This window comes from Colossoma macropomum, unplaced genomic scaffold (genome assembly GCF_904425465.1).
Source record: "Colossoma macropomum unplaced genomic scaffold, Colossoma_macropomum, whole genome shotgun sequence".
NCBI lineage: Eukaryota > Metazoa > Chordata > Actinopteri > Characiformes > Serrasalmidae > Colossoma > Colossoma macropomum.
The window spans coordinates 20,977,851-21,001,781 of NW_023494798.1; the positions used below are offsets into that span (position 1 = coordinate 20,977,851).

General features: G+C 38.8%; 1 protein-coding gene across 2 annotated transcripts in view; it reads left to right on the top strand.

Moving 5' to 3' along the window:
• frmd4a (FERM domain containing 4A) overlaps positions 1-23,931 on the top strand; it is a 177,207-nt gene that overhangs the window by 27,179 nt on the left and 126,097 nt on the right. The window contains exon 1 of one of the 2 annotated variants that reach the window (XM_036584824.1): positions 13,755-13,888. The exons of the other annotated variant lie outside the window; for it this stretch is intronic. Coding sequence (XP_036440717.1) covers positions 13,856-13,888 — 33 coding nt within the window. The 5' untranslated portion in view covers positions 13,755-13,855. Of the gene's footprint in view, positions 1-13,754; positions 13,889-23,931 lie in introns of those variants that run through there. 2 annotated transcript variants of the gene reach the window in all.

Sequence of the window (23,931 nt, forward strand, 5' to 3'; positions counted from 1 at the left end):
AGTGAGTATATGAGTGAGTGAGTGAATATATGAATGAGTGTGAGTGAATATGAGTGAGTATATGAGTGAGTGAATATATGAATGAGTGAATGAGTGAGTTTTTGAGTGAGTGAGTGAGTGAGTGAGTGAGTGAGTAAATGAGTGAGTGAGTGAGTAAATGAGTGAGTGAAAGTGAATGAGTGAATGTCAGTGAATGAGTATTTGAGTGAGTATATTACTGAGTACATGAAAATTATGAGTGAATATGAATGAGCAAGTATCTGAGTCAATGTGTATGTGAGTAAGTGAATAGATCAGTATTTAACTGAGTGAGTGAATATAAGAGTATTTGATTAAGTGAACATATGAGTTTGTGAGTGAGTATACGAGGATGTAAATAAATAATTGAGTGAGTATATGAGTGAGTTAGAATAAACTGGCTAGAATAAAGCCACTTATTTTTATTTAAATGAAGTCCAAGTTAAATGACAAGATAGTTTTTACAGTGTAGACAACGAGTCAGTGGTGTTCTTGCCCAGAGGTACAGGTGCAAGTGTCAAATTCTGTATGTGTGTGTGTGGGTATGTGTGTATGGTCTCTCCTCATGATCGTAATGATTATATGATTGGGCCAGCTGGGCCAGCTGCTTGTATGATATGGTCCAGCTGTGTAAATTTAGATGTGGGTGCTTGCATGTAGAAGAGTGTGTGCACATGTGTGCATGTGTGTGTGTAGGGAAGAGTGATTGTTTTTCAGGCCAATCACACACTTATGCTAATTATAATTATCTTATGCTTATACGTTTGTTTTCACTAGAAAGCCACTGCATACTGTTTTAGCGCCAGAGAAACTTTTTTGCATGTTAGGATGTGTAACCTAAGCAACAGAACAGCAGAGGGAGTGTGTTGTCACAAATAACATCATGGCTGTGATTTGGTTGCAAGCTAAAGATCATCACAGCCATTTTCTAATGCTTTCTTGCAACAGTTCTGCAAAGAAAAATAAAACATGCCCCAAATATTGCATCAAATGTGCTTTATTTATAAACTGAGCTATGTCACAGACACACTCTCCACACACTCAGAGTGGTTCTCAGATGGATGTGTGAGTGTGTGACATATCTGTACGTGTGTGTGTATTTGTCCATTTCATTAAAAACAATCCATCCCAAAAGCAGCCTTGCTGAAGCTCGAAGATCAGGGGTCACTGGGTCAAATGGATTGTTTTTTCTTCCTGCATTCTAAAGGTCATTCCATCTCTGCAGCTGCCCTGAGGGAGAGGAACCAAAAGACACATCAAACATGAAAACCACACACATTATACACTCAATACACTCTTGATGCTGTGTTTTACCATGTCCATGAGGGATAAGGTCAAAGAAAAAAGAAAAGTGTATTTGCGCACATATGCCTCCGGGGTACGCACATAAATGGAACTCGAATTGTTATAAGCACAAAAAACCCAGAGCCATTTTCATTAGAAGGAACATGCACCTCTCAGACTATTTTTCATTTCTCATTACACATATTCATTCACTCATCGCTCTTCGTACTGATGCCGTCCCCAGCTTGCCGGCAGCTTCTGCTGAGTGTGTGCAATAGTGGCAGCAACATTTTATGACATAATGGTGGTCTGACTTACGATGGAATGATGGGTGCTGAGAAGGAAAGTGCTTTCTGTTGATGGCAGCAAATCTCCTCTCCAAATGGCTAAAATGGTGCTCTAAAAATGATATGTTAGGAATGGGCCTCAGACACTGCCTCACACTGAGGGGGGGTTGGTCTGATGTGAATTTGTCCATTAGGATCTTTTTCCTCTCTCTCTCTCTCTCTCTCTTTCTCTCTCTCTCACACACACACACACACACATTCTCTCTGTCTGTCTGTCTCTCTCTCTCTCTCTCTCTCTCGCTGTCTTTAATTACCTATTGAAATCTTTCTTTCCAACCTTGTAGAGAAGCAAGACCAGCAAGTTTTGACCACTGATCTTAATATTATCTACATCCAGGTTGCTAAGATTGATTATATTTCTGCTAGTGGTCTTCATATTGCCAATCAATTAAAGCCAAAGTCTTTTAATTATCATACACACAATATATTGAGGACATTTATGCTATATATTGAAATGGTTGTTGCATGGCTCAGGTAATTACAATATAAAATACAAAAAGAAGAAGGTTTCAAGGTGAAACATTAAACCTGAATATGTGCAATATCCACTGTAAAGGATTAATATTCATTGTACTAATGTAGTGTTTGGAAAAAGATGCAAAAAAAATATCATTGCTGACTGATAATAGTTGTCTGTGGTATAGTGGCATATCAATCCCAATGGACAAAACACTGCTGGTTTTCTTAATTGAATATTTCTCAGGACACATAAACGGAGTATTGCATATATCCTAACGTACAATTTGTCATAGAGGTAGAGAACAAGCATAATACAAGCAGTCATGACAATCTGATAGTCAGGAATAATGAGCTACTTTATCTTCTACTGGCGAACACGGATATAGAGTATATTAAGCATATGGCCTGGTCATTTCACTTGGTTGGTGTACGTTATTGAGTGAGTGTTTGGCAAAGTGGAATAAATCGCTGCGGCTCTGTAGATGACAGACAGACCTCGGCATCCTCCTTCCTTTCCCAGTGTCCCCTCAATGTCCGCCCTGGCCAAAAATAGAGGGCCAGAAAAGACAAGAAACACAGATGCTGCCATCACCACTTGCCGTCTGGAGAGCCAGGCGGGGGTTGTCCCTGACGACGGTTGCTAGGAGACAGCACAGCAAGTGACTTCATGCAACAACGTTTGGAGGGTCTCCACTGTGACAGAGAGAGAGAGAGAGAGAGAGAGAGAGAGAGAGAGAGTGAGAGAGAGAGAGAGAGAGAGAGAGAGAGAGAGAGTGAGAGAGAGAGAGAGAGAGAGAGTTCTTAGCATGTAGAAACATCCACGTCTTTCCAGAATCTGGGAAACAATCTGAGAGCGTGAGAGATGAAGCTGGTTTTGAGTTGTACCTTCTTGCAATGATTGCCCAATGATTTTTGTGAGGTAAAAAATACATGTCTGTAATTTTTAGTCCATTTTTATTTAATGTAAAAATCATACTTGTTGTAGTTAAGCTCTGCAACTATGGTAATTCTCTTATTTCATTGTTAAGTTTTGGATGGAAACAAAAGCCAACTTTGGACCAATTTTGTGAAAAACATCAGTCTAGGCCTTCTGGAAGTCCTGGATATGACACTGAATGTGAGTATGAGTGGTAGCCAAATCAGTGCATTTCAGTCCGATGTTAGAAATAGAAAACAGCAGCAGCTTTATGCCGGACCCTTTACTGAATGAGTCACTGTAAAACTTCTACTAGATAGAATATATGTTAAAATGTCTTTTACAACCTTCAAATGTTCACATTTACCTAAAATGGCCAACAAATGCTCATGTTAATCGCTTTTGGCTTGTCACTAACTTATTACTAGAATCCTGCTAGCTTAATTTAGCATTATCATAGCGTATTTTTCCTTTGTTTTTGACCAAGATTTAATCCATAACCATTAAACAAGTTCTAAATTCATTAAATATGGCAATGTGACTGTTGTTGTAACTCTCTTTCTCTCTTTGTCTCTCTGTCAGAGTATGTGGAGTGGGTTGAAAGGGAGAGAGAAAGCTGCATGTGCTCGTGGGCAGCAGGGCAGTGTGTGACTGACGGAGCGAAATGTGGCAGTGTTCTGCAGGGATCGCTGGATAATGAACTTTAGATTGAATAGTCGGCATGTTTCGACTCCCTAGGCTGATCATGCGTACCTCTGAGCGAGTGGGTGAGCAAATGTCTATGTGTGTGTGTGACAGAGAGAGAGAGAGAGAGAGAGAGAGAGAGAGAGAGAGAGAGTGAGAGAGAGAGAGAGAGAGAGAGAGAGAGAGAGAGAGACACGTGTTCACACTCTCTTTCTATGCCTCCAGGCTAAAAAACAGCATCACCAACCAATCCAGCACGTTCTCAACAGATCAATAACCTCCCCTCCCACGCATAAACACCAGAAAAGCCCATAGAGCTCGTTAACTAGTGCTCAAAGAATTACAGGTCCCTGTTCATGTGGAGCTCACTGATCATCATTTGATCATCACTATTGATTCATATCTCCTGTCAGCCAGCAGCTTTTCCAATTATCTGATCAAATGCTCAAGTCTGCTTGTTTCATTGGCTATTTGGGAAATTCGATGTAATCCAGAAGCCAAAACATGATTGGCTAACTTTTGATATGGCCTATGCTGTGGTTACCATGGTGATGGAGGTTTCTCTCTCTCTCTCTCTCTCTCTCTCTCTCTCTCTCTCTCTCTCTCTTTCTTCCACTCACTCTCTCTCATGGGTTTAAAATCACTATTTAGGTCCGCAGTTTAAAAGAAAGATAGTAAATAAACTGGACTTTCTCTGCCATTTCACATGCATGTTACTTGTCATTGTATCTGCCATTCGAGAAGCTGTGAAAGGTTTGTGCTGTTTTAGAGTATTTCCCTTTTACAGAAAGCATGTGGCACTACAGGCTATTTGGGTTTGCTGCTCAATGCTCAAGCAGTTGAGCCCTGCCCCACATGAATAACCACTCCCACTCAGCCAGCCTTCATACTTTCACCATAGCAGGCTGCTGTTTCACAATGTTGCCCAAAGGTCTGAGACCAAATCTGGGATCTTAGAAATAAGCAACAAAACATTTTAGAATATTGAAAATAATAATAATAATAATAATAATAATAATAATAATAATAAAATTATGACAAGTAAAACGAAGAAGAAATATTCAAGATTCTGCACTATTTCTAGGTTGCTGCTCAAATTTAAACAAATTTCGGACATTCACCATATGATGGCCTTTGTACAAAAAGGTATTTTCTTTTCCATTGAAGCTCATGTTCAGATGCCTCTCAGAAGCATTTGATCTACATGTTAGATTTTGCAGAAATTTATGGAGTCAGTTCGTCTGCACGCTGTCATTAAAGCAAAAGAGGGACGTACAAAAGTACTAAGAAATTCTGAAATTGTTGTTAAAATTTCAAAGATTCTGCTTTTCATTCAAATTTAAAAAGTATAATAATAAAGTATAATAATAATAGAATTTGTAATGAAACTCATTCTTTTAAATAAGAAAGGAATACAAAATAGAAACTTTTCACTAATGGTCTCAGACTTTTGGACCCCACTGTACAGATGTCAGAAATGTGATGTCACCAGGGATGATTTAATGCACGGCTGAAGCCCAGAGGCCATTTTTTTTATTGTCTGCTTTTTTCTTCTTTTAATTTTTTTATTCCCCAGATTTATAATAGACCAAGCAAATGGAGGAAGAATATTTATTAAGCATTTTTTAAGCATTTAATTAAATAATATTTTTTGCCAATAAATAAAGTTTAGTTATTTAGTTAATAATTTTTATTTGTTTTCTGTGATTGCTGTCACTGTATTATGGCCAATCACATTACTATACTCCCCCCCAAGCCCCGCCTTCTTTTCTCAGCCCTCCAATAACTGCACAGCAACCGCTGTTATCCGCTATGACCTCAAGCTGAGTTCGTTTTCAGTGCGCCAGTGTTTGAATCTGAAGCTCTAGTTTCGGTTAAAAGAAGTAAATGAGGACGGTTAAAGGTCCTGAAGAATATGTCGTTTTCTACTTTTGTCGTCGTCACTTTTCTGTGAATTTGGCACTTACAGAGCTCTTTTACTACAAAGGCTGAAATGGGCTTTGTGGAAACATCAAAGCAACCATCTATCAAAGGTAAGACAAGAATAAAAGTTGTATATGGGTCATTTGGGTCCACGGCTTTGGAAATTGTGTCTACTAGCTACGTTAACCTGCCTGCTTTCTCACTAGCCTACCCAATGATTTATTTCATTTATTTCAAATGATAGACTGGAGTTTGTTGTGGACCACGAAGCTGAAGTCAGCTTCTTTTTTGCCAGCTTATTGTTTGAATCCCCCTGTTCCACCTTAAATGGCACCAGAATGTCACTGCTGAGTCACTGCTAAGGTGGAACGGGAGAATTCGGACAAGAAGCTGGAGAATAAAAAACTGACTTTAGCCACGTTGGTGGACCTTGATTGTTTTGGTCATGCTGACGGTTTTACAGAGTAAACTGTACTGCACACCGGTGAAAAATGTATAGATTGGACGCAGCACAGCTAACTTAGTTGAAGTTCATCTCAAGTTCAGTGCAGATTTCAAACCTTGACCAACTCTGGCTTTTAGGGGTTTGGCTCTGGATTTAAGTTTGGAGAGGCTCCTATTGACCTGCTTCTTACTAAAAAAATTTCGTTACACCTTAAATGGTGCAGGTGTCATAAGCACCAGAATGTAACTGCGGCACCATTTAATCCCAAATTACGCTTTGTGTGACGAGACCCACAGGGCCCATGACCACTTATAGCCCCAGGGCCCCCAAGCAGGTTAAAGCATTTCTGGATGTCACATTTTAGACATTAAACATCTGTGGAACTGACTAATTCAGTAGACTATTTTTCCATTGATGTTGACAGGCTGTCTGTGGGCTTTCCTTATTAGAGAAAGTTAGGCATGTAAAGTCAAATGCAAATGTTTGGGCACCACAAGTGAAAATAAGTTAAGCATGCTCTACAGAGAACACACTTCTGCACACTTTAATGCACAAATACTGTTTATTTGCTGAAATTAGCACATTGGAAAAATATCAAACAAAAAATATGTTATGGCACATTCAATATGTTATGTTTCTTCAATTAAATTCAGGAGGTAAATAGAAATTGTGAACTAAAATTTGCAGAAAATTGCTATATTAAAAGTTGTTTACTGCAGAGGATGTATTATTGTCTCTTACAAAGACAATAACATTTGAACAGGGGTTATGCGTATGGCCGTATGCTAATAGGCTCCAGTAATATTCAGAGACAAGCTTTAAGTGTATATTTTAAACAAGTCAGCATCCAAACTGGAACATTCTTAGTAAAGGGTATAATCACTGGAAAAAAAAACATGTATCCCCAAAGTAATTGGACTATTAAATATAACTTTACATGAAATTAAATTTAATGTGAGTTATTCCAAGCAATTTTGAAACATTTCCATTGCTCCATGCATCAGGGAGTTTCCACATAATGTAAAGGAGAGCTGCTATGTTTAATTGATGAAAAAAAAGGAGGTACTTTTTTTTGGTGCTAAAATAACATTGAAAACCCCATTGCTGGGGCAACTAGCATTATCTTAGTGGAGGCAAACAGGTAAATAAACATTTTAGGTACTATATCTATACTCTTCACAGTTGTCTTTCAAAGAGTGCAGAGAATTATACTATAATGTTTAAAATATTAAATATGTTCCTTTTAAAATCATTATGTAAGGCCCAAATATTGTCAAAAACTTGTCCAGTAATGCATAAACAGTTGACTATATCAGCAATATTTACACAACTACACAGAGACGTATACATGCAAAGACAAACATACCACACCTCTCTCTACATGCGGGTATTTACATTGTTTTAAGCACTGAAACACCAAAACCAACATATATAATCAAAAAAAGGAGAAATTAATTTTCTGGTAAGATAGAATCACTTTTAAGTGATTGTGCTCCTGCTGACTCTTAAATTGTTTCGTTGAGGCTTGTTGCATTAATGGCATCTAATTGATGATTACTGGTATTAGTGCGGAGCTTTCCCACGGCGGAAGCTTTCAGATTCTCTGTTGTCGCCAGTCGTACAGGGCTAATAGCGTGTGTTCTTTAGGTTCTAATTAAAGCCTTTCGCTGCTCTACTTACTGTAAATTACACTCCTCTGTGTTAAACAAGCTGGGCATCGCAGGAAACACTTTCAGGCATTCAGCCCTCGGGCACCATGCCAACCAATCAGCAGGCTTCAAGTATAGATTCATAGTTAGTCCGGTTTGACTGCAGTGCTTTGCCATAAAATAGGTCTGATGTGCAGCCAGAACTGTAAAATGTTCTATTACATGTTACATGTAGTGGTGGGCTTTAGCTTTACCCGTCACTGCTGCAGTCTGGTGTCTGACGTGCATGTGGAGTGTGTATGTGTCTAGAGGAGGGATCGTTTGTGTTTCATCTTCTTTTTTATGAGAGGACATGTTTCTGTGACAGTTTAACGTTTGCTGTCAGCACTTACACATTACAAGGATGGATGAGTCTGCTACGGAGTGCGCATGCACACACACACACACACACACACACACACACACACAAACATGTACAGCCTTGTTATGCACTTTGTGTTGGATTGTTGCAAGACAACAGTCTCCATCCTTCAGCCATTTTTCAAAACTGCTCTCAGGACTCTCAGTGACTATGTAAGGATAAACGCTACCATCCTAATCTAGTAATCACTGTTTTCAGTAATCTAAAACAAAATTATTCTAATATAATACAAGTGCAGCTCCAAAGATTTCAAGTAATTTTTAGAAAGGTGTTGAAAAAAAGAAAAACAATTTAGATGAAAAAATAAAAGAAATATTAGAGAAGTTGACAAATATTTATAACTAGATAATTGCTGTATATTATTTATCTCTTAATGACCTGAAATATTAAATGCAACATCTATAACTACTTGATATCTAGTTAGGTCTAGTTATAATGTTTAAACCCTGTATATGGTTGTATATTTAACTACAAGCACACTCAGGTCCTGGCAGTGGTTTTTTGGAAGTATGTAATTGTTGAAGCATATTTTATAGGTTAAAAGTACCAGTTTTATTCATCATTAACAACTGCGATCTTCAAATATACAAAAGATACTAAATTGCAAAATTAGATCTTAGCAATTCAAACTGCTTTATATAAAAGTTCAATGAAAACATATTTTAATAAACACTGTTGTTGATATTGTTGATTGTCATTTTTCATTAAATAAATGTCTTTCTCACATTGTTATGTCCTTACTGTCATACTGATAGCCTAGAATACAGCTTTTTTTTTTTTCAAAGTCAAACAAACCTACATGAAGATGGTTCTTCAAGTTGGGTTCTTTAGTAAAAGCAATGTTTCTTTTTAGAACCATGAGTTCTATATAGAACTATTTCATGCTTATATGGTACTTGCATCTTTAGATTGATGGAGAATGTGTTGCAGGGTTCTTCTATTGTTACAAGCTTGACATCATAACAACAGAAGAACACTTTAGGTGCAATATAGATCCATTTTTAAAAAGGTTCCAGACAAAACCATGTACAACACATTCCCCAATCTGAAGAAACATTCACAGAATAGCAAAGTAAATATCAACCTGCCATATTCAGTATTTTCTGCATGTCCCCACTGTGCAGCTTATAACTAATGTATTTTAAAACAGAATGCAAAAAATCTTATTCCGGTTAAATTCACACATATTAGAGGTCAAAGCTAATGTAACAGACCATGCTATTTGTCATTGTCTTTTATGTGATATTCACTTGCTGCAGCAGCTCAGAGTATTGCAGTAAAGTCTAATTCATTCAATTCAAAATAAAACTTTAAAAATACATGTAATTTTGTACAGCTCATGATTTGTGCTACAGGCTTGTTAAAGTCCATTTTCCAAAAATCCAGATAACATAAAATAACATATATTACAAGTGATTTCACATTTCCCTAAGGTAGTGTATATACCCTGGATATGCTATACACTAAGGAGTATTAAAAATTATGACATTTCTTACAGAAAGCTCTTTTCAACCAAACATTCAGAAGGGGGAGGGGAGAGAGAGAAAGAGAGAGAGAGTTCTATTTAATTGGACTGAGTTTGTACGGTTCAGTCGTACAGTAACTCTAGCAGTATGAAGCTTTAATGAGTGCAGTAGTTCACTGAAGAGCGGCGTCTTCGTAGAGCTTCAGCTGGAGTTGAGAAGTGGGTCAGCCTGGAGAAAAGAGCACCGCTCTACACACACTGGAAGACTGTCACACACAACACAGATCACAAACAACCTGCACAACGTGTAGAGCACACTCTACAGGTCAGATATTACAGGCCTGTTAATCAGGGTGTTAAGCAGCATCACAGCCAAAGCCACATGAGGAACACGAAACACTGACATCATCAGCTGCAGGAGAGCTGGATATTCAGAACGGTGTGCTGCTGCGGTGTTTTCACTGAGGAGGTGCCTGCTCAGTGTGGCTGCTGTTGCTATGGTGACTGACACACCGATCAGAAAAAAGATAGCAATAGAGAGTGAACGAGTGTATGAGAGAGTGAGTGAAAGAGAGAAAGTGAGTGAAAAAAAGAGAGAGAGAGCTTAGAGGAAAAAACTCGGCAGTATGGAAATCACTCAGTTATCTGGGAATCAGGGCTGAGACTCAAGAGACAGAGATGAGAGATGTGTGTGTGTGTGTGTGTGTGTGTGTGTGTGTGTGTGTGTGTGTGTTTGTGTGTGAGTGTGTGTGTGTGTGTGTGTGTGTGTGTGTGTGTGTGTGTGGGCGAGAGAGAGAGAGACCATGTTTAATATGGATACAGGCGACATGAGAAAGAAAGGGAGAAAAAATATCCCAGAAGGGGAAGAAGCTTTAATTAAAAATAAAATATATTGAATTTTCAATCATAACTACTTAAAAAGTTTTGAGGTAATAGTATCTAAGTAAGAATCAAAGTCAGGCTATAAAGTTTTTGAAAGTATTTATAGAGGACGTGTTAACTTAATTTCACTTACAAAATCAACAAAACATGTTATTTGACCAGTAGCGCCAAAACTTTTGCATACAGCTGCACCTGAGACTAAATGATAACAAAATGATGCAGAAACAATTAAATATACAAACAAGACTAAAAATTAAAAACAAGACTAGGCAAGCTATACTGCCAGGCCACACACTCTCTCCTCTGCAATTTTTGGTAAATAACACCAGGACAAGGCAGCCATTTTAAAAGTGAGTGGGACACAGTTTTCAGTACATGACACCCCTCAAACCCCACACTTGAATGTTCAGTATTATTATTATAAACGCTGTAGCAGTGTGTGCATTTTTACAGTCAAGCAAATTTGAGTGTTTGGGGCAGCAATATACAAACATACCCCACACGGAAATTAACCTGCTCACAAACATATACCCAGAATTAGCCTTTCAGAATTTTTAGCTAGACAAACCATCTGCTCCAAGAACACAGAACTATGTTTATGCTCCAAAATAAGAAGCTGGCCCATCACTGACCAGTGGTGGGCTACGTTAGTTACTCAAAAAATATTCCATTACAAACTACTGCTTCACTCAAACTGTAATGGGATAACTTTACTTATCACTTCCAGAGAAAAGTAATCTCACAATTGTCATTACTTTACATCTGCATTACCTTCTAAACCCCAAACAAATCTGTTCCAATCTTAGACAATCTTACATCATTTAAAAGGCATCTCACCATCTCATAAGCTAAATTCAGAATTAGAAAGTGAAAGTAAAACACTGTTAGCTGGCTTCTTGGAGGGAAAAATGCTACTTAAGTGACCATTTAAACATGAAATGCAGTATAAACTCCATTTGTTAAAAGTTCTCTCATATAGTAAGTAATGGGACTAGTTTCCCAGTTTACTTACTGTGCTGCTAGTTTAACTTAATATTTGTGTGTTTCAGATAAAAATTTGAAAAATACATTTTCTTGTTTTCTCATTTATAAACTTGAACATTTAAATAACAAATGTCTGTCACTAGTGATAAAATTCAGCTACTCTGCACACTTTGCTGCATGTTCTTTTTTCTTTCGTTTCCCGCAGCTCGCTCTCAGCTAATGCCAATTTAACACGCTCAATCGGCTGAAAAAGGGCTGGCGTGGAGCCACTAGAGCTCCCTCAGCTCTTGCTAAACTTTCTGTCAGCTTGTGGCGGTGGCAACCCACAGCGTAATATTTCAAGCAAGGACACACACTCACATGAAACGCAACAGCCTTATCTTTAGCTTACCTAGCGCTGTGCAGCATGAGAAGTCGGCAGTATTGGTAAAAAATAATAAATTCAAATGCACAGAAAAAAATGTAAAAATCTTTATACCTTTCATATTTCTAACAAGTTTTTGGGGGTCTAAATAAAAATTTAAAAAGTAAAAGTAAATTTTTTTTCTTGGAAATATATTTGAGTGAAAATGAAATATTCAAGTATTCAATGTCAATAATACTATAATAAAGTACAAATTTTCTGAAATAGTATAATATAATATAACAGTATAATAGCTTAGTACACTCCGTGGTTGTGACTGACGGTCTGAGAGAGAGCAGTGAGTCAGTGATTTACCATATACAAACTTTACTTTACTGTACAAACTTTACTGAGCTTTTAATGTTTATTATAAGCATGAGTGTGGATGCTTGCATATCTGTGATGTGCAGGGTCAGTGGGAGGTAGTGTGAGAGTGAGTCACTCTCAGTTAAAGGGGAGCAGAGGCAGATCAGGTTGCTAGGCAGTAAAGTAGCTCCTTTTGTCCTCACTAACAACTGAGCCTCAAATACACACCCTAACACCATTACACTGACCCCTCAGAGAGAGAGAGAGAGACAGAGAGAGAGTAGGAGGGAAGCCAGAGTAGATAGTGAGCCAGAGATGCACAACTCCCAGAGAGAACACTAGGCATACAGAAAGAGAGAGAAAGAGAGAGCGAGAGCAAAATAATGACAAGGAGAAAAAGGAGAACATGGCAGGGATACAAAAAAGGATGGATGAAGAGATTGGAGATGGAGGAGATGGAAAAAGGCAGAATAAAATAATTATAGCAGTGAACCAAGCTGAAACTGAACTGAGGAAACTAGGAGAGAGAAAAGAAGAGATGAGAAGAGAGAAATAATGAAGGAGAAATAGAAAGAACACGAGAGAAAGGAAGGAGACAAAAAGAGAAGACGTGAGAGAGAGAGAGAGATGGAGAGACAGGGAGAGGGTGAGAGAGAAAAAGGAAAGAGAAACAGAAAGAGGAAGGAGGGAGAGAGGTAAAAGGGAAGAGAGAAATAAAGAGAAGGACAGGGCGAGAGAGAGAGAGCAAAATAAAAAGAGAGAGATGAAAGAGGGAGAGAGTAAGAATGAATAAGTGAAAGAGGGAGAGAGATACAAAAGAGAAAGAATGAAGGCGATATAGAAAGAGGATGAGAGAAAAATGGAGAGAAAGAAAAGAAAAATAGAGAGAAATAAAGAGGAGAGGGTAAGAGAGAAAGAGAAAAGAGGGTGAAAGATGGAGAGGGAGAGAATGAGAGAGAAAGAGGGAGGAAGAAAAAGGAAGGGAGAAATAGGAGGGACCAAGAATCAAGGAGAGATAGAGAGAAGGAGAAATAAGAAGAAGGAAAGGGTGAGAGACAGACAGAGAGTGTGTGTGTGTGTGTGTGTGTGTGTGTGTGTGTGTGTGTGTGTGTGAGAGAGAGAGAGAGAGAGAGAGAGAGAGAGAGAGAGAGAGAGAGAGAGAGAGAATTGTGCTCTGTGCTTTTGGTGGTGGGGGGGCTGAAAACCCCACTGATCGTTTGTCAGGCGGAGTGAACAAACATAGCTGCAGGCAGACAGAGGAGAACACAGCAAAGACACACACACACACACACACACACACACACACACACACACACACAGTGAAATCTCTCACACTCACACACACCCACTCTCAGATAAACACTCAGCTCCTCTCTCATATACAAACACAGTTTTGAATCAGCACTCGTACATTCAGCGTAAGAGAAGAAGACAAAACCTGTCAGCAAACTCCTACATACACACACACTCGCGCGCGCACGCAGCGAGGCTCCCCGGCGGGGGTGACGCGCTGACGTTGCTGAGAGAGTGTGTGCGCGCAGGCGTGTGTCCGGAGCAGCCGGGCTCATCCCTCTCTCTCTCCCTGTCTGTGTGGACTGGACTGGGAGCGTTACCGTAGCGATGGCAGAGTGAAAGGATTTTAGGGGCTTTTGTGGAGAGAGAGAAAGACATGGAAGGACTGCTGTCTCCCATGCGCACACGGGTAAGTCCTGCGGTTGCCAAGGGATACGGGCAAAATGCTGGAGAGAGAGATAGAAGTGGAGACAGAGAGAGAGAGAGACAGTATAGTGGTCTCACACAATTCCCTTTCTGCCTGGAAACAACACTATACCAAAGCAATGGATGGGGGGAGAGAGAGGGAGAGAGAGAGAGAGAGAGAGAATGCTTTATCAAAAGCTTAAGGTCATTATATCATTGTCCTGCAGAGTGCTTTTGCGCTTTTGCCTCAAGAGCTAACTGTCAGTTCAGCCATCTGAATGTGTGTGTGTGCGTGCGTGCGTGTGTGTACATACATGTAAGATTTTTTTTACATGTATGTGGTGCTTTATTGGTGTGCAGAGGTGTAGGGAAGTATATATTAAAGCGTAAGAATGTATAAAAAAGTATATCATAAAAGTATAGGGATGTATATGAGAAAGCATATATTGAAAGTATAAAATAGAAGCACAAGGACGTATATAATAAAGTATATAATGGAAGTATAGGAATACATTTGGAAGTATATCAGAAGTATAAGGATGTGTGTCAGAAAGTATATAATGGAAGTTTAAGGATGTGTATAAGGATGTACATAGTGAAAGTGTGTGGATGTACATAAAGCATATGGATGGATATAAGAAGGTATATAATGGAAATATAAGGATATACATATAAATAAATACATAATGGAAGCATACATATATATAGAAGTAAGTACATAAGGGACATATAAGGATGTGTATAAGGACGTATATAATGCACGTCTATAAGAAAGTATATAATGGATGTATAAGGAGGTATATAAAGAGAAGGAACACCTACAGGACTTGGCCCTTGGGATCTGTGTGTGTGTGTATGTGTATAGACATTGGTATGCATTTGATGAAGTGATGCAGTGAAAATCTCAAGTACACAGTGTAAGTGGAAGGATTGAAAACGAGAGTAGAACAACAACCAAAACCCGTGGCTAACACTACTATCTAACTGCAAAGAAACAGAGTGTAACAGGAATGAAGTAGTTTAAGAAGAGTGTGTGTTACAGTGCTATTGATTTTATAATGTGTTTGTTGAGCTGGAAAAGGTGGTTCAGAGCGTGTCCGCTGCAACACTGCAATCACTTCACGACACTGAAAAAGTGATGTATTTAATTTACTTGATTCAAATGTGTTTCAGATTTGTATTTAATTTATAATATAACTCAAAAAATGTTTTTAATTTTGCCTTTTATTTTGCTTTCATTTGGCATGAAATGTGTGGATATATTAATATTTAATACATCTGAGTCATGTTGAAATGATGTACACTTTTGAGTAAAGAACATGCAATGTGGGCTGTATATTTAAGGGCGCAGTATATATTTGCAGTTCATACATTCAGAAACATTCAGTATGGCAAGAGAATGTGGCTTCCGATTTTAATGGCTTAATAAATATGTATGGAATATATATGCTTTGTGTGTGCATGCGTGTGCAAGAGAAAGAGAGAGAGAGAGAGAAAGAATAAGAAAGGCAACAAGGCTCAAAGTGATTGGACTGATTAATGACCCAGGTGTGCAATTGTACTTGCTCTCAGAAAACAGCCTCCCCAACACACACCCACTCACTCACTGAGAGTCATCATGCAGTCCACTGTGTTTCTCCCTAATGTCCAAGCGCTACCTTATTATAATGTACTATGTTACACTGTATGCCCAAAAGTATCCAGGCACTCTTTTTAATTAATTAGTGGACTCTACTTTCACTAGCTGTTACTGATACAAGCATTTTACTGTGCACACAGAGCAGAGAAAAGCACTGCTAATAGAATGAGATGCTCTGGATCAGCCGCACCTCATGTCCTTATACCCGATGCCAAATGTCAGCTAGAAAGGTATAAATCTCCACAGCATTGGGCTTGTATAGCAGTGAAACTGCATTCTCTAGAGTGATGGAGCTTCATTGAAAACCTTTGGGATGAGTTGGAGTGGCAGGTGTCTACAAACCTTTGGACATATAATATACTTGATTCAAATGTGCACATAAGTAAGCTTAGTAAGTAAGTAAACTAAAAGCCAAATATTTTTGAAATAAACATCTTGCTATGATGCTTATAATACCAGAAACATTATTATTTCTAAGTCTTTGAAACTTTCAATGTGTGGTGAAAAGCGTCTTTGTCTAAAGGAAATGCACCATTGTTTTTTAACCTAATCTCTTTTTACAGAATCTCTACAGACATATGCAAATGTTTGAATGCTCTCGATCAAATTATATTTTGTTAATTTTAAGAAAAAGTAACCATGGCATGTTTCTGGAAGTTTTAGTGCACAGTTTCTATTTGCTAAGTTTAACATTTTGGAAAAAGAAATAAAGCATATCGAAAAAGTGGCAGAACTTTTGCACAGACCATAATTTATGTTTTTTTTTTCCCACAATTCAGCAAATAAAGGGTAATTGTGCAGTAAAATAAACTATGTTCTTTGTAGAGGATGTGTACTTAGTCTTACACAGAAAATCAACAAAATATGTATAATTTGACCAGGGGTGCCCAACTTTTTGCATAAAACTGTATCTAGTGTGCAGTCGATTATTATGGACCATTATTTCCCTGTACTTTACACTCTATATGTGTTCAAGCCTAGGTTACTAAGATCTGAGCTTTTTCAGTGCTGCTACTGTGTGTGTGTGTGTGTGTGTGTGTGTGTGTGCATGCACGCTTGCTTGTATTGAGGAGAAATATCCTCTGCTATATCCTGGTGCTGACACAGCAGTTGTCAGTAACAGTGTCTTCAAGTGGTGTCCAGCCAAGCATGAAAGAGATAAAAGAGACAGAGATTCACTTTTGTGCTTCTTTGTCTTCTCTTATATAAACATATATCAGTGTAATATAATATTAGACTTCAGTTGTGGTCCAGCGAGACTGGAAACGTTTCAGCTAGTGAAAATGAAAGCTGAATATAATATACCAGCCTTTGTGTATGCTTTGCATAAACAAAAAAGACATGGCCTCAAAGCTGAAGCTCATAAGAGACTACACATGCTCCGTGTAGGAATTAAAGCAACACTTCAAGGTTTTTCAACTCATTTTCTAGCTGCCATATCTGTTAAATATGATTGATTACCATGGATGATCATTTCGACACATTTTTATAAACTTAATAAAAGAACAGAAAACATGTAGAGTCAAAACACACGTATAATAGAATCCAACAGGTAGGTCCTTTTGACTCGTATGAAGTGTATTCAGTCAGCTGGTTTCCTGTTCCTTTCTAAATACAGGGAATCATGATGTCTGTGGTAACTGTCTGTGCTCTAGAGATGCAGCAGGTAGAGATTAGGTGGAAAAATGCTACACAATTCCTTTAAGTCTTAATGTATAATAACAACAAAGTCATGTGTTATGATGCTCTAAAGAGCCAATATCATGGAAAAACATGTTTTGCTTGCTTTTTGGAAATAAGACAGTTTGATCGACATTGTTAAAGATTTAAAAGTATCATTCACTTCCCAGTGCTTATGGAAATTTAAGCTGCGGAAACAGCCTGTTTTAAATTAATTGTTTTTGTGGTGACACAAAACCAACATATTTAGATATATCCGCCTATTCAGACCACAGTTTAGCTCCATCCATTCACATTGTATGAGGAGTGCTTCAGTCTGAACTGCTATTTAAACAAGGCTGAGTACAGAAGAGCATGCGTAAACCCATACCATACCAATGTCATAGTGAACCACAGAGAAAAGTAGATGTGCCAATATTCAATAGTAAGATATACCGCAATGTTGAATATGATCACTGCATTTTAGTCAAACAAGTGCAAGTTCACCAGAGATTTTGATGTTTGTACAGCTGTTTTAGTGTGTTATTTGTCTGAGCACCTTCACAGCTCATAGTAAACTATAATATATATATATATATATATATATATATATATATATATATATATATATATTCAGAACACTACATATTTTGTATGCACATGTATTATACTAGTAATGTATTTATTTTATTAATACAGTATTGAGATAATATTGTAAACTGTGATTAAAAGTTGGGTAACTATTGTGATATTACATTTTTATATTGACACATGCCTACGGAAATCAAGCAAATGTAAAAAAGTGAGATGTGGACCCTTCAATAAGAAATATTTACCCATCCTCTCTTACACTCTCACGCATAATAATAAAAGTATGTAGGTCAGTGGATCCCAAACACCCTAACAGGAACCTCTTGGTACTATCCCCCCCCCACACACACACACACACGCACACAAATGAGTGGGTTCTTTCTGCAGAGGGAGTAGAAAGAAGTTGATTCCTATCAGTTCCTTTAGTCTCAGTGTAGATCAATAAGTGTTATCTAGGATTACCAATGTCAGAGGCTTTGAGATAGACAATGAGGAGCAGAAAGTGTGTGTGTGATTAGGAGCAATCGTTATCTAAGATTAAGAATGGCAGAGTCATCTGTGCAATTCTAAGTCTCTTCAATCATTATAGCATCCCAGGCTTTCTTGTCAGACACATCAATGAAATCAGTTCTATCGAAGCTACCCATGTTACAAACTCTCAGTGTGCTGGCGGGGGGAGTCGGGGGGGGACGTTGGATGGGGCTGGATGTGTGTGTGTGTGTATGTGTCTGTGTCTGTGTGTGGACTCCAGCATCATTAGTGTGTGGGTCTCAGTGGTGAGCTGTCTTACAGCTGTCCATACTAACTCTAGCAGATGGACCCATTAACTCAGACACAGACAGAGCCAGGCCCGCTCACTCAAGCCAGCAACATCTCTCGCTATATCCTATATTTTCCTTTTCTCTTCTTTCTCTCTCTCTGTTTCTCTCTTTCTTTCACTCTTGTCTCTTTCTGTATTCTTGTCTATATCTCTGTCTCTTTCTTTCTCTCTCTCTCTGTATGTCTCTCTCACATTCACTGTCCGATTCTCTGTGCATCTCTCTCTCTCTAATTCCCTGTCTGTTAATTAACAGTGAAACAGTTATCGTCATGATATTGCAGGAGCAGAGCAAACTAAAAACCCTTGGTGAACTGAGGACGCAGTGTTGATTAAATTAGCAAATAATAGAAATGACCTCCTCCTCCAATCTCTCTCTCTCTCTCTCTCTCTCTCTCTCTCTCTCTCCCTCTCTCTCTCGCTCTCTCTCTCTCTCTATCCGTCCCTCCAGGCCAGACAGTAGTCGACCAAGTGAAGCATAGCTGGCAGGTGGTGGCCATATTGGCTGCAGGATTGGAGGACTCCATCTCCCAGCTGTCATTGTTCCAGTGATGAATATTTGAACAGATTAGGGGGCAGGGTCAGACAGCAGGGACCTCAGAGGGCAGCAATCAGGAAGTGTTTATTAGGTCAGATAACGGGAACACCAAAGATTACCAGTAGGGACCATTTGAGAGAAAGAAGAAAAGAGAAAAAATACATCACAGAGGTCGTAACCTTTCTTCTAGCCTCTTACTGCAGGCTGCGTTTGGCCTTATACTAATTGCATCAAGCAGATTACTGATCTCTTCTGATCTCCTCTTATTTTCTTTTTACTTATCTTTTTTTCTCCTCTCTTTACAGCTCTAATCTTCTTTTCTATGTTTTTTATGTTTTTCTTCTTTTCTCCACTCTCCTCTCTACTACTATTCTCAACTTTTCTCAGCTCTGGTCTTTTCTCAGCTTTTCTCTTTTCAGCTCTGATTTTTTTCTCAACTTCTCTCTTTTCTGCTTTGATTTTTTCTCAGTTTTTCTCTTTTCAGCTCTGATCTTTTCTCAGTTCTTTTCTTCTCAGCTCTGATCTTTTCTCAGCTTTTCTCTTTTCAGCTCTCATCTTTACAAATTTTTTCTAAACTTTTTTCAACTCATGTTTTCACCTCTTATCATCCTTTCTCTTCTCTACTCTGATCTTTTCTCCACTTAAGTCTTCTATTTTCAACTCTCATCTTCTTTTCTCTTCTCATCTCAGTTCTGATCTTTTCTCCTCTTTTCTCAACTTTTTTCAATTCCTCTTCTATTCTCAACTGATCTCAACTCTGATCTTCTCTTCTTTTTGTAACTTTTTTCAACTGTTCTCTTCTCTCATCTGCCCATCGTCATTCAGTAGCAGCTCTAAAAGAGAGAGCAGCGTTACCATGGTGATTGTGAGAAGCATTAGAATAATGATCAGGCATACAGTCGGTCAGTGTCCAGGCCACAGGGGGTCCTGATAGATTGCCTGCAATGAGAGCAATTTACCTTCCACCTGCCTGGAGGGCTTTAACTCTCACTGGAGGTGTAGAAGAGGTCAGAGCACGAGAGAGAGTTCAGAGTGTGTGTGTGGGTGTGGGTGTGTGTTGTTCATGCTTTTAAAGCTGCAGTTCTGCCGTTCATCATTGCTTCAGTGTAAAATATGCAGCAATCAGTGTAGGTGGCCAGGAAGAGCCCAGTGGCTTGTAAAGGTTTCTTAGTTGTAAAGGTCTTTTTTGGAAGAGCTACATTACCATTTACTGTTGCTTCTTCACAATGTGTGTGCAGGCTAGAAAGAAGTAACAAGCTCACACCTCTGGTGGTGTTCACAGACTGCTTGTTAATTTGTTACCTACACAGACCATACACACAGCTACTAATCACCTCACACATAAGGCACGGTAAAGCTTCTTATGTATTATCTGTGTTATCCACTACAAAAACTGAGGCAAATGATAGTAATGGTGTTAGTGCTGACATGCAATACACAGTATTTCTAAATGTAATAGTAGGGGTGAGCAATATTTTGATATATTATTGTTATCATGATAAATTATGTCACAATACGCTTTTCTGAGTATATCATGGGTATTGTCAGCTTCTAAAGCGCTGAGTAACTGTATATATGCTTGTGTCATATTTAGGGGGTGTTTAAATGAAGCCTTTTCAAACTCTCTCAAGCATAAGCATGCTTCTTTTCATTGTTATTTATGAAGCAATGCCCACCTCAGCTGAAAAGCCCTCCTCTAGGCTGCGCAACATGCTTCATGTTCACTGCATGTTTATGCTGAAATGCCAGTAAATACTGAGGATAACTTCTCTCTACTCACTCATCCAACATGGAGGAAAAGCTAGTTTAGTTTCAGAATATCCCAAACTGTACATCACTCAGCACAAAGAGTATCAAAATCTGAATGTGAAAACAAGTTTTCTGTTTATTATTATATATGTCAGTTTCAAAATGTTCATTGAAATGTCTTTCTTTCATTATCTCTCGTTAGATATTTTGATAGCCTAAGTGACCTTATCAGAGGGTAAACTAACATTAAACTAAGTCAGTATAATGCACTTAAAGTAAGGCTGAATTGCCATCAGAGATAAGATACCATACTATACCAATGATATGTGCATGAGCAAGTGGACCTCTCAATGGGTAGGACAAATTGTTAGAACACTGGCGTGTGCCAATGTGCCGCTGTAGGCGACACAAAACTGTGCCGCCCTCTGCAGATCTGCAACATCGCAACCAATAGCAGCAACATGGTTCAGCACACAAATAACTCCACATCAGTAACCTAGTTCCGAATAGAGTACATTTTACCAAAGCAGTTAGCCAGATAAAACTTGCAATACATGCAGTACATGTATGTAATGATAATACTTTCACGTTGCGGGTAATACGCTCACATTGTGGGTTTAATCCACATCTCTCCTCCTCCTGACAGGCATGGTAAATGCAGAAACTAGATTTATTTAAGAGTAGGCTACCCATTCACAGAACGCTGCAGTGGATAATGCCTGCCAGAATCATACCTTAGTTATATACCATACATATTTCATGTGACTTTTTATTATGGTTTAATTGGTAATGCAGTGTTTCACACATGCTATATTTCTCCTCTTGTGTCTTTGGTTTGGGAAGTCAGTAAAAGTTCACTTCCCTCTCCAAACTCTTGAAATATCATATACGTGATTCATAAACACAAAGCTGCAGCAAAGGATAAGGTTTTGAGTTTTCAAGTGCAGGAATAGTTATAGGTTGCTAAGTTGAAATAGATTAGTTGGTGTTTAGGGCAGGGCTTTAATGAGGGGTGTAGGCCTGAGCAATGACTGACACTTTCCTTAGCCACTCATAGAGAGCTTTGTAAATGATATTTTGTGATAAAGTTCCTCAGAGGTAATTCAGTACCTTACTCAAGTGCCGCTCGAGCTGATTGCCTAGTTCACCTACATGGACATACCGGCCCTGTTTTACCTCTAAAACATGCCTCCTACTTCTTAGCATGACACAATGTGTGCCTCGCCTTTATGAAGACATCATCTTAATGTTTCCTTTGATCAATTACAGAAAGCCTGAAATAAAACAACCAGTAAATAGTAACTGCATAAACTGCATATTAACCAGGAGACGATCAGTATCTATTTTTTATTTTCATGCTTTTTAATAGCCTTAGCATTATAGCATTTTGCCATTCCAGCTTCAGAAAAAAAGAAATACTGTGATATTGTTAATGACTCTGGTGTTTCATTATGTTACATTTTTGCCATATCACCAACCCTTAAGTGGTAGCGTCTACTTTGGCTGTTGGAGGCTTCAGCAGTATTTGTTCTTCTTTGGAAATGCTGGACCCAGCTCACTTCCCCTTTCCCTCCAGCTATTCGCTGCTGAAGCTGGCGGTTGCCATAGAAACGCAAGACCGGCTGATAGGATTCCATCATCACCTCAGCTGAGACAGTTTCATGCTGCGATGTGATGATTTAAGTACCACGTCTCCACAGACGCCACTCACTTCATCATCCTCTCATCACTGTGTGTGTGTGTGTGTATATATGTGTGTGTGTGTGTGTGTGTGTGTGTGTGTGTATAAGTGTGTACTGACGGATCAGATCATCTAACAGCCTGACAGTGTAGATTTTGGCACAAAAAGATCAATAGTAATTCTACATGTTGTCAGAACGGAGATGCTAGCTGTGCTAGTAAGTGGAGTAGGCTTTGGCCTGGCTTGGTCACCTCCACACTGCTTCAGAGTGAGGGAATGCAGTGTCTGTCACTGACAATGATGCGTCCCATCAAGCACTGAGACAGAGGACACAGTGTACTGACCCATGAGACACCCGTTAAAGGAGCCAGGAGTGTTTCATCACTCACATTGTTTATCAGAACACACACACAAACCTCGTCTCATGCACAGTTTTCTTTTTCTCTGACCGGAGTCTGCAGGATTATACGAGACCTCTTTGTTGCTGCTACATTCATCATCACAAAAACTCTCTTAGTCCAACCTACGCATACATACACTATAAAGTGCCCAGTCAGAAAAAGTATCCAGACAGCCCGTCTAATTAGTGAAGTCATCCGTGCTGAATCCATTGCTGACATAGGTGTTCAATTCAACTGTGCACATGCAGCTAATCTCCATAGAACAGCACTGGCAATTAAACTGGAAAACCACAGGTCTATGTAAGTTTAGCACTGGGCTGTGGAGCAGTGGGGCATATTCTCTGAAGTGATGGAACACCATCCAATACTTTGGGATGAGTTGGAGTGGTGATTAGTTTGTAATCCAGAACTGATCATCATCAGTACCTGACCATACTAATGTGCTTGTGGCTGAATGCAATCAGATTCTCATAGCAATGTTCAGTGTAAAGCATTCCTAGAAGAATAGAGGCTGTTATTGCATCACAGGAGGGAAAAACTATAAATACCCCATATTTTAGAAGTAATATTGGAAAAGCAGTTGTCTAAAAACTTTTGGACATATAGTGTACAGATAGAGAGACTGAGAGAGACTGAGAGAGAGAGCTATTAGCATCTTTCTCATTTCTGGATTACTAGACAGGCCTAGTTGTTTTTAGCATTGTCTCTCACTGTCTGACTGAAACTGTTACTGTAAGTCAGTGAGGAACTGTGCTTTAGTTTCAAGATGTGGGAAACGTTCTGAACAGAATTTGCAGCCAGAACCTGAAATTCACACACCACTGACTTTTTTCTTCCATGCTGTTTTATCTAAGCAAGGCATAACCTCCAAAACCCCACAGTGTTAGTATTAACTTCCCCAAATGAGCTCAAATACTGCATCTTTATCATTTTGTGTAAAACATATGGTATATGTATTCAGCTGTAATTGAA